This window comes from Eublepharis macularius, chromosome 9, assembly GCF_028583425.1.
Source record: "Eublepharis macularius isolate TG4126 chromosome 9, MPM_Emac_v1.0, whole genome shotgun sequence".
Taxonomy (NCBI): Eukaryota; Metazoa; Chordata; class Lepidosauria; order Squamata; family Eublepharidae; genus Eublepharis; species Eublepharis macularius.
The window spans coordinates 43,415,714-43,430,517 of NC_072798.1; the positions used below are offsets into that span (position 1 = coordinate 43,415,714).

At 41.9% G+C, this 14,804-nt stretch overlaps 1 protein-coding gene across 1 annotated transcript in view; it reads right to left on the bottom strand.

Annotated features, from left to right (window-relative positions):
• The window catches only part of LOC129335308 (uncharacterized), a 51,144-nt gene that overhangs the window by 12,460 nt on the left and 23,880 nt on the right, over positions 1-14,804 (bottom strand). Inside the window, exons 9-14 of the mRNA XM_054987745.1 lie at positions 10,553-10,663; positions 7,103-7,388; positions 5,821-5,972; positions 4,740-4,808; positions 3,372-3,657; positions 2,849-3,000 (exon numbers count right to left, since the gene is read on the bottom strand). Of these exons, the coding sequence (XP_054843720.1) occupies positions 2,849-3,000; positions 3,372-3,657; positions 4,740-4,808; positions 5,821-5,972; positions 7,103-7,388; positions 10,553-10,663 (1,056 nt within the window). The remainder of the gene's footprint in view (positions 1-2,848; positions 3,001-3,371; positions 3,658-4,739; positions 4,809-5,820; positions 5,973-7,102; positions 7,389-10,552; positions 10,664-14,804) is intronic.

The window sequence follows — 14,804 nt, forward strand, 5'->3', positions numbered from 1 at the left end:
GGGAGTGTGGTACTAAATGTCCCCACTGCTTATGCCTTTCCCATCAAAACTTCCTTTCCTCGGTTGCTTTTCTTCCAGCCAGACCAAGACCACAAGTAAACCTACATTAGATAGGAAGCCAGCTGCACCAACAGCAATGTGGACAGGAGAAGGCAAGTTTGGAGGTGTGGTCAGGGGAAGGGCTCAATACTACCTCCCCATCAACCACTTCTACATTATCCCTTCTTCATTCTCTACATTCTTTTATACCTGTTTGGCATGGCACTGCTTGCATTGTTGTTCCGTCTGCGTTATAACCACTGACTCCACTCACCTTGAACCTTGAGCATGACCAGAGAGGCAACAGAACAGTAACATGTCCACACTTAATGCACACGAGTATTAAGAAAGCCTTTTTTTGCATCTCAACATTAGGATTTATACCAAATGACCTGCAGGCTTGCATTATGACTGTCCAGTAACAGAGCTGGATAATATAAACTGAAGAAAGAGCTATTGCTGTCTAAAGGTAAAGTCACTCTACGACTATGTATGGCATAGACAGACTGACCAGCACAATCCCCTAATATGTTAAAATAGAGAATTCGGATGTTTAGATGACATGGCAGCACTGAGTAAGCACAGCAGTATAAATAAGCCTCCGTTCTCATTTTGTGAATGAATATAAATTTATTTCAGTTACATGCCTTTCACTACTATGTCTCAAATATTGCTTTCACTAAAAGAAATACTTTGTTTATAGCATAAGGCTAAAAAATGGTTGCCATTTGCAGTTCCACCACCACCACTGGCAGAACTGCTGTGATGTCACAGAATGTTTGCCACTCTGCTGAGGTTTACTTGTACAGTCTTGATAATAAGTGCAGCTCCTGACAGGAAGGTGAGAGGTTGATTAGAAGAAGGCTCATATAGGGCCAAGAGACAAAAGGAACTGTATGGGAAGCATACGTAATGTAAGGAACATTGTATCTGCCAAATGCTTATTCCTTATCTCAAGGTGAGGTTTCTGTCCTCTTAGCAATATTCAAATCTCCCATGAGCCAAAGAGTTAATATTAAATGTCATCGTGAGATACTTTCTATGTAATGATAAATATCCAAACTGTAGAAAAACTAATTAAAATGAAACAATAGAACCATAATTGGTTGGTGGCAGTCACTTTTATCCATCCAAGAACGTGAAAAGATCTTCACTGTGTCCCACCAGCAACAACCAGAAACAGAACAAGTATGGTTAAAGAGAGAGGTGCAGGTATACGCTTTCCAGAATGACCCATCAGTTTCTGGACCTAATCTAAGCTAGCATTGTTATGTGTCTTTACCAGAACTCCTGTGCCTTTAACAGCTGTATGATAACAGGCAGATGTTTATACAGGTACAGCTTTCTCCATTACTGTATCTGCACAGCCCTGTGCACTTGTCCCATCAATGTGTTTACGATGTGGTCATGAGCATGCTAGCCTTGTCCCCTTCTTCACACAAGTGCTGAATGGTCTGCATGGGGCGAACATGCACAAAAGTGCCCACTCGTGTGCCCCCCTCCCTGTGATCAGCAATACTGGTTTGGAAGGGAGAGGGTGTGTATGCAGGCATTTCCTCCATGCATTTGCCCCGTGTTGACTACTTCATGTTTGCATGGAGGCACAGGGGGCAGCATGTTTGTGCCCACTCTCCTTCCTTGTGTACTGACTGAACATGCTGATAGGATGTCCACACAGGACTTGGGTCGTTCTTGCAACTCTTAAAAATACTGGAGCCCTGTCAGAAAGAAAATGGTAACCCTGATTAAAACCAGAGTAGAAGCGCTCCAAGAGCTTATAGAGAAGCACATATTTTCCTTCGTAGCCTCTTGCTGTGCAGCATGTTTCGTTCTCTATTTGAATGCCACTTGCACTGCGCAAGCGTGTGCAATTTCTTACATGCACTGATTCAACACAAACTTGATAGTTCCAAGTGTGTTCTTTTAAACTCTGGGGTGAAATTATGGTTGCCATTTAAGATGAGGGATGAAATTCCAGCTGCCAAGCTTGTTAGATTTACAGAGACTCTTCAACAGAAAAAAAATTAGACATCAATATTGATACTTGATTAGGATTAAATAGCCTTTTTTAAAACATGCATCTTGGACAACTAATGATTTTTTAGTTATGCTGATGGCTGGCTGATGTTTACTTAATAATTGTAAATTAGGAGATACATAATTTCTACTGGAAGGGGAAAAGATTCATTCACCAGTTTCAAAATGTTGGGTTTAAAAGAAAGTGCTTAGCAATCCGTTTGGAATTTTCTATTAAAATAATTTTTGTCATCAGCAGACTTTGTCTGTGCTGTTTAGGTATCAGGAAAGATAATTAATTGGAAAATGCTAAATAGTAAAAATGAAAGACATAAATTGTGTATGTTGTTGTCTGCAATTCGGCCGTACAAAAAGGGGAAAAGCCCATTTGAACTCCAGGGGGGGGACTGCAGTGTATTCCTTCAGCTATTGGAAGGCATGCAATTAGTTCATGTGTTTTGCAAAATACTGTTGTTGCAGTAAACTTAACTGAAAGCATCTCTGAATATGTGGGGGTTGGATTAGTTCCCCAGCTCTGCTAACAGTTTACAGACCAGCACACTTCTGCTGCACCACTCTGCCAACAACATGTGTGTACATTAATACCTCATGTCGTCATCCCCCGCCCCCCATGAATAGTACAAAAGTATTTAGGGTAATTTCACCACAGAAAAAAATTAGAATTAAGGAGTACAGCTGACCATTCACCTGCACTGTTCCAGACTTGGGAAGGCACTCCAGAAAAAGCTAGCTATGCACCCAACATCAGATGACTGGGAAATCTTTTACTTACCAGAGCTATTTACCGTCACACCAAACACTTGGATTTCACACACTGTAAGATATTGTATGCCTGGGATAGTAACAGTTACATACTGTCCTTGCGCTTCTCCGCAATCAAAAATTATTTTTTCTCCTGGACCCAAAGAGCTGACTGTAGCACACCTTGAACAGAAACCAATTACTATTTGTTAGCATTAGTGTATGTCTGTGTGTGTCTGAAAAATACCATCAAGTCACAACTGACTTATGACAACCTCGGTAAGGGACTTCCAAGGCAAGTGAGAAGCAGAGGTGGTTGCCTCCCTCTGCAGAGTCTTCCTTGATGGTCTCCCATCCAAGTACTTACCCTGCTTAGCTTCCAAGATCTGATGAGATTGAGCTATAACATGCTGCCTTCCTTCCCCAAGATAAAGCCCCAAGAAAGATCTTTTCTTCTTAAAGCATGGCAAATAATTGGTTTGAAAAAATTTATGCATCCTTGCTCTGTACAGTAAGCCTATGACCCCTTTGAAAACATTACACTGTTACAGTACCTTGGATTTGTAATTCCTCCTTTTTCCGGTGAGTTCCCAATTCGGATTTCAGCCCCATTTATCCGATCTTCACAGCAGTCTCCTCGATTGAGAACACTAACTTTGTTAACTTGGAACACTGATCCCAAATCCACTGTCCACCATGGATTAATTTCAAGCTCTGTATGGGTGCAATGCCCAAGCATATAGTCGACTGATGAGGATCCATCAATGGCATTCTCAGGCTCTCCGAGTGCGTTGAATGTGCTGGACTGAAATGCCTTGCCGTCAAGAGCAACATTGGGTTCTGTAAAAAGGAACACACACACACACTTCGTGTTTAAGTCATCAAATACAAAAGCTTATTCATATTATTAAGAGAGCTTACACAGAGGATTTGGACTAATTATTTCAATGTATAATTAGCAATACATTGCAGATACACTGGTGGTACACTCTGATTTTGATCTTTAAAGTAAGAGAGAGGACATACCTCAGGAACAGCACATGTGCTTAGAGGGCAAAGAGGTCCAGGTTCCATCCCTTGCACTATTTCAAGGGTCTCAGGTAAAAGGCTGGAAAAGATATTTGCTTGAGACATGGAAGTGCTGCCCTTCAGTACAGACTGTGCTGAACTAGAGGGACAACTGACCACTAGGGGGACAAATGTTTTGACTCAATATAAGACAATTTCATATAATCATAAACAAACTAGATTGTAGAAGGATTGTTCACAGTGGCATGTGTGGGAAATGGTGATCTGAACGCATGAACCTGCCTCATAGCAAGTCAGGCCATTAGTCTCTCAAAGTTAGTATTGTCTATTCTGACTGGCAGCAGCTCTTCAGGGTTTCAAGTAAAGGCCTTCCCCGTCACCTACTTACTACCTGGTCCTTTTAAGTGGATATTTTCGGGACTGAACTTGGGATCATGGGCATGCAAAGCAGATGCACTAAAACTGCGCAACAGCCTAATTGGTTTTACCCACTCAGCAGCTTCCTATGTTAAACATATATAACACAGGTGTGGCATATAAAGTGTACGAAAACTATTTCAGAAATGATATTTGAATAATTAAGAGTCCAAGAAGGGAAGAAGCGTTCTACCCATCACCTCTGTTTCTAAGCCCAAAAAAGTACACTTATGGTCTATTGATTTCAGTGGCATTTAAGTATGATCAACCAAGTACAGGATGTCAGCATTAACTTTTAAGAGACTTTCATAAGTAGTAAAAAAGCAGTAGTCTCCGATTATATTCTTTGGGCCCAGCTAGACATGGGAGATATGTGAACAAAACTCCCATCATTTCACCATTATGTTTATTTGTCAACAAAACTACATCACAACTGACATTTCTTCATGTTCAGAAGGATACAATGGGTTGGTTACCAGAGGTTTCGACTTGTTCTCCATTTGCCAGTGGTCTGGAATGCTGAGTCTGTTCAGGCCTAGGCTCAGCTGGCATGGAAGTTATAAAAAGAAACGAAAAGATTTAGTTCATTCTCCATCAATAGGTGACATATATCGTTAGAATATGCAACAACAAACTAAAATAAATACTTTTCAGTGCCCTGGGAACTCTTCACCAGTTAATTAAAATATTTTTTCAGAGGCTTTCAGAGGCTTGTTTTTTTATTTTTATTATGCAGTTAGCTTACATTTCTAATTGTTAACTAGGGATGTACAGTCAGAATTTTCTAATCAAGATCTTACCCAACCCAGGACATGTTTGTAAATATAGTAAATGCTCTGAATCTACAGAATTATTTCTATCATTTGAAAGCCATCAGAAACTTTCTGATCTTATCTATTTATTTATTATTTTCAGTCTGCCCTTTTCACCAAGGCCTAAGGCAGATTACACAGTGTAAATCCAGGTGATCAACAGCTGGAACATTCAACAAGCAGTACAATAAGGGATGCATGACACAATTTTTTAAAGTTTACAACTGAAATACAGGAATACAGCAATGACACATTGCTGAAACAAAATATAAGTAATTTGTCATGACCTCCTCCTCTGCAAAAGACGCACATTCTGCACTCCATGAGCCTGACCACCTTTTCAAGCAAGCAGTACAGCAACAGTTATCCACATGCTCACACAAAATCTCTACAGCAGAAGAAAATTCTTTGTTGTAATCACACTGCTAGTCTCTTTTTTCCTTCAAGTATCATATGACTGTGAGTCCACGGACTGGGTGTAGGGTCCTAACCCTCTCTTATCCTGTGAACTCCATTTCATGGAAATCGACCCCTTAGCTAAGCATTCTGTGTGAGAATTTCTCAGCCACTGCCCTCTCACAACACTACATTTCCCATGGTTCTGAATGGTGACAGAATGACTACTAACTCAGGTTATGCCTATGGTGTTAATATTTGTTCTCTCTCTTTCTCTTACTCTTTCTCTGGTCTTTCAATCTGTCTATGAACACCAAAATAGAAGGCATCTAGGAAACATTTTACTTACTGGTAGAAGTTACCTTATGACCAAACATTTGGACTTCACACAGTGTGAGGATTCCTCCATTTGGTTGGTTAACAGTAACATACTTTCCTTGCATATTTTGACAGTAAAAACTCTGGGTTTCTCCAAGACCCAACGATTCAATCACAGCACATCTTGAAAAGAAACCAATTTATTTTGTTTTAGTAAATTGAGAACTTTGTCCGTAACATAAACATGTAACTGGTAACTACATTAATTGTTGTTGATGTTGTTTTGTTATTGAATCAACATATTGGTATACAGATTAAAATATATTTATGGCATGTATCGGAATATCACAAAAGGAGATATTGGAACAGAAGGAAATATGTGTGAAGTATGTAAGTGAGATAGGCTTGAAAAGCTTAACATTCCTGGGAGATTACAAATGAAGCAATAATAAATGGATTAATATTCCTGGAAGATCATGAATGGGGTGAGAATAAACAGCAAGAGGGGCAAATAAAGTACAAAGAAGAGAGAACAGAAAGAATGTACAAGTTAATAAGATGGATAACTATGGCCAAGTTGCTAAAAGCAGAAATGTTTATCAGGTTATGATGGAAAACCGAGCAGACTAGAAAGTTAAAAGCAGGAGTAGGTCAGTGGGCAACATGAAATGGTGAGCCAAGTTAATATGGTTGAATCCAGTTGAAAAGGGGAAGTTCTGCAAGACAGACAAAGACCTTGAAACCCTATATAAGGTTCATGGAATATGAAGCAATTTGGAGGATTCCACCTGGTTTACCTGACACAAATGGTACACCAGTTATCTCCCTTGTCTCCTGCTCCAACTGGACACCCAGTGTCTATCTCTCTTGGGCTTTCTTTCTGTCTCAAATGGAAGAATCTTGTACATCAAGATTTTCTTCAAACGGACTTTCTTCAAATTACAAGAATTTCTTCAGAGACCACAAAGCAACAGGCTACCTTTTTGGTCTGGCCAACTCAAGCATGAGTGAGCATGATACTTCGAGTGTATGTATGAATGTGTGTCCTTCTGTTCTTCTCACATGTCATATACTATTCCACAATAAATGTTATATGCATGGTGAAGTTAACTAAGAATCATGCGGTCCTCTCACTCATTTCTTACATACAAGATCCATAAATTTATGATCAACATGCTGAAAACAAAAAAATGTTGTCCTGTTTTTAGAACTAAAATGGTTAGGAATCTTACATTGTGGATCCTTTTGATTCCCTTTCCTTCCTTGTACTGCAATCCTGCAAAGTCATAGAAAATATTTAACCAGCTCAGTACCTGGGATTCAAGGTGCCTCCTGCCTCTGGAGAATTCCCAATTCGGATTTCAGCCCCATCTAGCCGATGCTCACAACAGTCATTCCGGTTACTGACTTTTATGAGGTTTATCCGATACTCTGACTTCAGGTCCACTATCCACCACGGGTGGGTTTCTAGGTCTGTGTGGGTGCATGATCCAGATGTAAATTCACCTGTGGTAATCCCATCAATGGCATGGCTAGCAATTCCTAGTGGGCTGAAGGTGCTGGATTGTAAAGCATTTCCTCTGATGGCCACATTGTGGGCTGCAACAAAGAAAGAAAAGTTTCTGTCTCACAGTAGCTATGCTGAAGACACTAAACAACAAAGCTTATGTACACAACAGGAAAAACTTAGAGTGATCAACACAAACGACCTGTTAACTATACAGAATGTTTCTAACAAATGCACTGATATTAGGCATTGGTGTTGTTCCACAAATGGCGTGGATTCCATTAACAGGATCATCCATAAGAAATCTATTCTGAGTAAACAGTTGTCTATCATAAACTAGGTATATCACACTAGGGGTAAACATACTGGAAAAAATATCTGCAGGGATACAATTGGGATCATAGTAAAGGGTTCCAGAATAATAGGTTGGATGCAGTCAGCTTTTTCACTCAAAAAGTAACTGTGCCCATGGTTGCACCTACTGACTTGCCTACTGAGCTACTACTAATGAGAGATGGCTTTGTGGTCCAGGGCAGAGTTGGGGTGTACATTGTGGGAACATGCTTTCGGTCAGAAATACTGGAGTAACAAACACACCTTAGTCTCCAGTTTGACTGAGGAAATCCATCAGTCTCCCCGAGATTGGTCTGCTGAGTGGGGCTGGTTCTGCTTCCATTAGCAAAAAGAAAGTCATAATATGGTGAGAGATTAGTGCTGCACCTGTAAACTTGGAAGTGCAAGAGCCATGAAGTGCACTACAGAAGTTACACCCATGTTGAGATTATTAGCTGATGACTGAGGGGAGACCTGAACTGTTCCACTGTCCAATCAAAATCAAGAACGTAGAGAAAGATCTGTGACTGCAGTAGTAAGCACTGGATCTTTTCCACATACGCAATATCTTGAGCTACTCAAGAAATATCAAGACTGCTGGTTGTAAATCTCCCAGTGGAAAGTAATAAAAATGTAATGATGCTGAACAAATACCTTATTCAAGTTGGAGGATTAATGTCAGCATCAAAAAGTGTGATGCCTTCCCTAAAGCTAAAGCTACCCATAAAGGATGCTCAAACGTGTGCTACTTCAGGTAACATCCTATTTGACAATGGTGATCAGACAACCAATTAATCGACAGGCTGTGTGCCTGTTCGCAACCTGCTCATGTCTATTTGCAGGAACCAGCTACTTGCAGTCATCAGAACACTACTGCCATCTGAAATTTTGTAGTTGGGTTCTTCCGATTTCCGACTTTGGAAAGTTTGCTGTATCCCAGCCTTGCTGAGATACAGCAAATTTGGGGCGGGGGGGGGGATCAAAAGTCCAGAAAATTTCCCTTCTCTTCTGCCAACCACAAACCGTCAGCTTCGGCTGCAGAGAAAAGGAGCAGGTCACTCCTGTACGACTGAAGCTGTAAGATACGGGTGGGGAGGAAAGAATCCGTTGTTCTTTCCCCCTTACCCCAAACAGACAGCTTGGGCTGAGGGGGTGGAATCTGTTTATATCATCTGCAGCCCAAGCTAACAACTTGGGGAGGCAGAGAGGAGCGATCGAATCTCCTCGTCCCCAATAAACAGTTTGGGCTGAGAAAAATAGGACCAGATCTCATCTCTCCCGAACTGCTAGCTTGGGATGCAGAGAACAGGAGTGGTGTGCTTCTATTCTCTGCAGCACAAGCTCTCAGGCTGGGGCGAGGCAGTGAGCGAAGCAGATCACTGCTCCCCCATCCCACTTTTGGGGAGGGGGGGATGAAGCAGGTTGCTTTTCCACCCCATCCTCAAGCATAGGATGAGATCTACTTCTCTCACTGAGTAAAACTTGGGACGATTGCAAGCTACTCCCCATTCTTTGCAACCCATTTTCCAGTTTCAGGGGTTGAGAGAAAAGTCCTGTGATTGATATGGATGCAAGGCTGCAATCTGCCCCTATTCTCTGCATCCAAAGCTAACAAGGGGAGGGGGCGAGGAAGCAATCTGCTTCTCCCCACCACCATAACCTGAAAATGCTTAGGCTGCAGTCTGGACTGCTCCTTTTTCTCTGCAACCCAAACTGACAGTCTGGGGCAGATGGGAAAAGAAGCCAAGTATGCCTAATCTCCCCGACCTGTTTTCCAGACTTGCTGGAATAAAGACAATCTTGGGTGGTAAGGTGGAGGAGAGGAGAGCCTTTGCTGCTACCAGCTGGGACCTGGGTTTTGATCTCAATTCTCAATCTTCCAATTTTTTGCTAGGTCTTTGCAAGGTGTTTACTCAGCAAGAAGTTTGGGAGGCACTTTCTGTTCAGCAGTTCTTTCAGTTGCTCTGAGGGAGCTGTACAGATCATATGATCAGCTCACCTGTGTTCATGATTGCTGAACACATTCACCATGAAATCCATGGCATTTCTGTTCATAAATCCCATTGAAGCCAGTGGGTTTAATTAGCAGTTGCTAATTTAAGTTCAGTGGACTTAATTGTGGTTCACTTTGGCTGAGTCGTGTGTCATCTGTGAAAAGGTCTGAGGAAACTGGGCTCGTGTCAGGAATCAGCACGGTTCATAAGCATTCAGGTCACTGGCGCCCCCGGGAAGGCACAGCTGGACTGATGGGGTAGAGCTTGAAGAAGCTGCATACACTGAAGGAGCACACGTTCTCGGTAGTGATAGAAAACAGGGTTGTACATACCTGTAACTGTTGTTTTAGTTTATAATTTAGAAACATTCCCTTATATTAACAGGGGATTGGTAGTTTGAGGATTTGCCCTAAGATTGCATGACCTTGTTTGTTCTCAAGAAGGCTTTGTGACAAGATCTTTTAGTTGCTGTTCATATTAAAGTGGTCTTAAGCCATCCTTCATCCTGATAGTCTCTGTCTCTGGACCCAGTAATGTTGCGCTGTGCTTCTTCCCTTGGGAAGCCCCCCTCAGATGGAGAAGAAAGCTTACCTGGGGGGCGGGAGGGGGGGTGCTGAGCAACAGGGGTTCGGTCTCTGCAACTGTCTCCCATTTTCAGCAGGGAAATGATGCCCAGGGAAAGCACCAGGAAGGAACCCCTGACCCTTCTCAGACACCTGTGGATGCCCATGGGTCTCTAGGTCATTTTCCTGGGGCTATCCCAAGCCTGGAGCCAGCTTTGAAAGGGAGGGCAGCATACAAAGTGTGCATTTCAAGCAATTCAGGAATTGAGGGAAACCCAACTTTAGCTTGATGGAATTATTGAAGAGGAATCAGCTAAATAATTCAGTACTGGGAACGAAGAATAAAGGGGAGTAAGTCACACTTACCTTTCCTAGCATGCAGTTCAGGCAGGATGACCAGAAGCAGCAGGGGGAGAGACCATCTCATGAAGGAGAGGGTTCTTTGTAGATGAATCATATTTTGTGAAACATGTAAGGCTCAAGAGAGAAAGTATTAGCAGAAAGTGCTCTTGAGCAGAGCTGGAGAATATTGAAGTTACAAAATCTCCCTTAAATGGTGATCGCTTACAGTAAGAAATTGCCCTTTGAGTTCTTGAGTAAACCAAATATTTGTCTTTTGCCATTAATAGAATGAAGTAAGAGTCCAATGTCAAAATGTGAAATGCATGAAAACAGGATTACATGTATTATGTTCTTAAGTAGAAAAACACAAGGTGTCCTATCAAATGAAATGTACACAAACATTGCATCACGCTGCAAAAAGATACCTCAGGGTGTAGAAAGGGGCAAACTGGCCTGGGGCCGACACCCCCTAGCCTGTCAGTTCATATTATACAAGGTTAGTAGACAACCCAGGTTGCACCATCTGATCTTTCAGCTTTATCACGCAGTGCATCGGCTTACAGGTCAAATGAGAAGCCTGTTTGCCTGTTTAGTAAACTGACATGCATGATTATTAATGAATTTATCATCATTAGATACTACGTACTAATCTACATAATACAATTATATCAACATTCATGTGCAAAGTTAGCTACTGACAGGGGCCCTAGAATGCAGGGTCTCTCTCTGTGGCTCTGGCCACCTCCACACCTCACCAATCTGGTTGAGGCTTCTATAGAGCTGTGTTATGTAAAAAATCCAATACATACTTTGATCTGAAGCCAGTACAAGTCATATTTTTCCTCCTTGAAAACATGTTTTGCTCTCAAATCCTAATGTGATTGGAAGGCTCAAATCTCTCCAGTATATGCTGCTGTCGCATACTGGTTAAGTGGTTGAGTTGGAAACCAGCACTCTGCTGGTTCAACTCCTACTACTGCTATGCGCTTAAAACTGACTTTCTTACTGGTCTGAGTGGGGCACTAATCTGTCAAGGAGAGCAGAGTATAAACACAGTTATTATTATTATTATTTTATTATTAATATATGTATGTGAGTTGCAGTCACAACCAACTTATGACACCCCAGCAAGGGGCTTTCAAGGCAAGGGATGACAGGAGGTGGTTTGCCAGTGCCTTCCTCTACAGTCTGTGAAACTACAGGTGGGGCCTGAAGTTCTCTTTGAATTACAAGTGGTTGCCAGATTACAGAGGTCAATTCCCCAGGGAGAAAATGGGAGCTTTGGATGGTGGACTCTGTAGCATCACGTACCTGCTGAGCTCCCCAACTGTGCCTTCCCTAGGACCCACCCCCAAATTTCCAGGAATTTCCCAATCCAGAGTTGGCAACCTTGCTAGTAAAAGGTTAAGTCTGCTTTAATGGGTAACGTGGCAAGTAAGATGGAATATTCAGATTCCACTCTCAGGAAATTCTGTGGCAACCATGAATCTGCATGCCTGCAAGTTGCAAGAATTCTTTTCGCTTTTGACCACATGAGAACATTCCTGTCAGATCAGCAGAACTGTGTCAGCTCCCCAGTTCTATGGAACTGAAATGGTGCAAGAAGGAACTAGAAGGGATACCTTTTTAGGAAAAAGTCATCACACTCTTGCTGCTTTCTTTTCTGTAACTCCAAAAGCTGGAGAGTCTCCTTTAAAAGGGTTGATTTCCCAGCCATTCTTCTATCAGAATGAAAGGACTGGCTCAGATGATTGGGGCTTTTGTTTCCACTGACTTCACAACTGCCCCTGATAGCAGAGCTTTTTGCCTCTCCCCTACTGAGAAAAAAAGGGAAGTCATTTCTAAATGCAGTTTGCGCATGGAAATGGACTCCTTTACTAAACCTAACAGTGAGAACTTGTCAGCCAAGAAGCTATGTCAGAGAAGCTAAGATAGCAAGCTTTTAAGTGTTTTAGTCAGATAACTGGAGCTAGAAATAGTGTTATTTGTTTTATCTTGCCTATTGCCTAAAGTGTGTTATTATTATCCTCACAACAATCACCCTGTGAGATGGGTGGGGCTAAAAGAGCTCTGGAAGAGCTGGGACTGACCCAAGGTCACCCAGCTGGCTTAAAGCGGACGAGTGGGGAATCAAACCTGGTTCTCCAGATTAGAGTCCTGCAGTTCTTAACCACAACACCAAACCCAGAACCAGAATAAAACCAACAAGGACACAGCAGCTGGAAGTAGGTTGCCAACCTCCAGGTGGTAGCTGGAGATCTCCCGGGATTACAACTGGTATCCAGACTACAGAGATGAGTTCCCCTGGAGAAAGTGGCTCCTTCGGAGGGAGGCCTCTGTGGGATTATACCCTGCTGAGGCCCCTCCCTTTCTAAACCCCACTGTCCGCAACCTTCACCCTCAAATCTCCAGGAATTTCACAACTCAGAACTGGCAACCCCAGCTGGAAGGCATGTTATTTAACAAAGACTTCAAAATAAAATATTCATGTTTGAATGATAAGAGAGCTGGTTTGTTGAACTTCCCTAGGCACAGAGTTCCATCAGGAGTTGCCAGTCTGTGAAGTAATGGAACCGTTTCCCACATGTCAAAACATGTTTTTAAAAGGGGGGAAAAAAAGTATGCTGCCAAAACAGTGATTTGATTTGATTTATTAGATTTATAGCTTGCCCTCCACGCAAGCAGGCTCTGGGCAGGTCACAACAGTATGAAAACATACAATTTACATTAAAACAATAAAACTACATAAATGGTAATAAATACAGTACAAAAGGTTATTGATTGATTCCAGGATAAAGGCTGTCACAAAAATGCAGCTGGCAAGATGGACTCATATATCGAGGGCAGGCATGGCAGAACACAGCAGTCAAGGAGGGATAAATCGCCAGCATCTCAGCAGTACACCTGGCAGAACAAGTCCAGTTTACAGGTCCTGTGGAACGGTAACATATCTCGTAGGACTCAGATCTCCACTGGGAGAGCATTCCAGCAGGCCAGTGCCAGGGCCGAGAAAGCTCTCGCCCTAGTCAAGGCTAAGTGAACATCCCCCTCAGCCCAGGGATCATTTGTGAAGAACGTTCAGGCCTGAAGAGCAATCTGGGTACAAGATGGAGGAACTATGGCTCACCAAACCTGACTCCTCGAGTTCACAATAGTCTTCCGCATGAACCACTACACTCCACCCCTTGGTTCCACATTTCCTCCACTATGCCCTATTACTCCTTCTCTGCTTTCCAGACAAGAGCCTGAACTTTAATATACAAACAGTTAACTCTTACATACAAAATACATACTAATATAAGCAATATTGCAACTGTCATAAGGAATAGTACTTCAGGGTGCCATCCTAAATTTAGAATATTTTCATGGTAAGGCTCTACCCAGAGCAAATACGCCACCAAAGTCATCTATGTGTTGTATGTAATTTTAGGTAGGTAGCCTGGGATATAAAGCTCAGGGATCTCCACTCCTCTCTGTATCTGAAGGGACTCTTGAGTGTATACCCTGAAAATCTTATTGGTCTCTCAGGCACTACTGGACTTAAACCCCTATATGGTGTATTAACATCATTCCTTTGTCATTGTTAGACAGTTTGTTCAATTGAGCTTGAACTTCATTGCTTTCCATAAAGCCTGATCCTCAGATGTAACATTAAAACCTATGGGGAATGGGAAATTCCAGTCTCAAGCTTCGCATTCCAAAGCTTTAGTCTCATTCAATAGACATGTAGCGTCCCATGGGTGTATGAAGCTGGGACACATTACAACAACATTCACATATTGGTGGCTGGGATATGTCTCCATCTTCCCAATATACTTTATCCAAAGACACTACACAAATGCAACCTTTCCCATTGTTAATTATCCGAGGTGTATCATCGTTTAATTGCATCCACACATACACAGCACTACTAAAGATGTACGCACAAGGTTCAAATGGAGTCATGTGCATAGGGCAGAGCCACTGATTAAAGCCCCATTGCTCTTTTCAGAGTCTTTTTTTGTCTTATCCACTTGAGTGCTCAAAAGGCTTCCTTTGAAATATTTATAGTATGTCAAAGGGTCACAGTTCAAGTCTTTTAAAAGTATTTACACTGGTTAAACCCTTTCCCCTTTGGGAGAGAGTATACCTTTTGATTAAAGAAGAAATGTCATTAGTTTTAAGTTGTTTGGTTTTATATGTAAAGAAACATTTTTAAAAGAGAAAGAAATCAGAAGAACTCAGAGACCCGTATCCATTGCCAATTAATATGTGAGTCTTTTAAGTTATCTTTCTA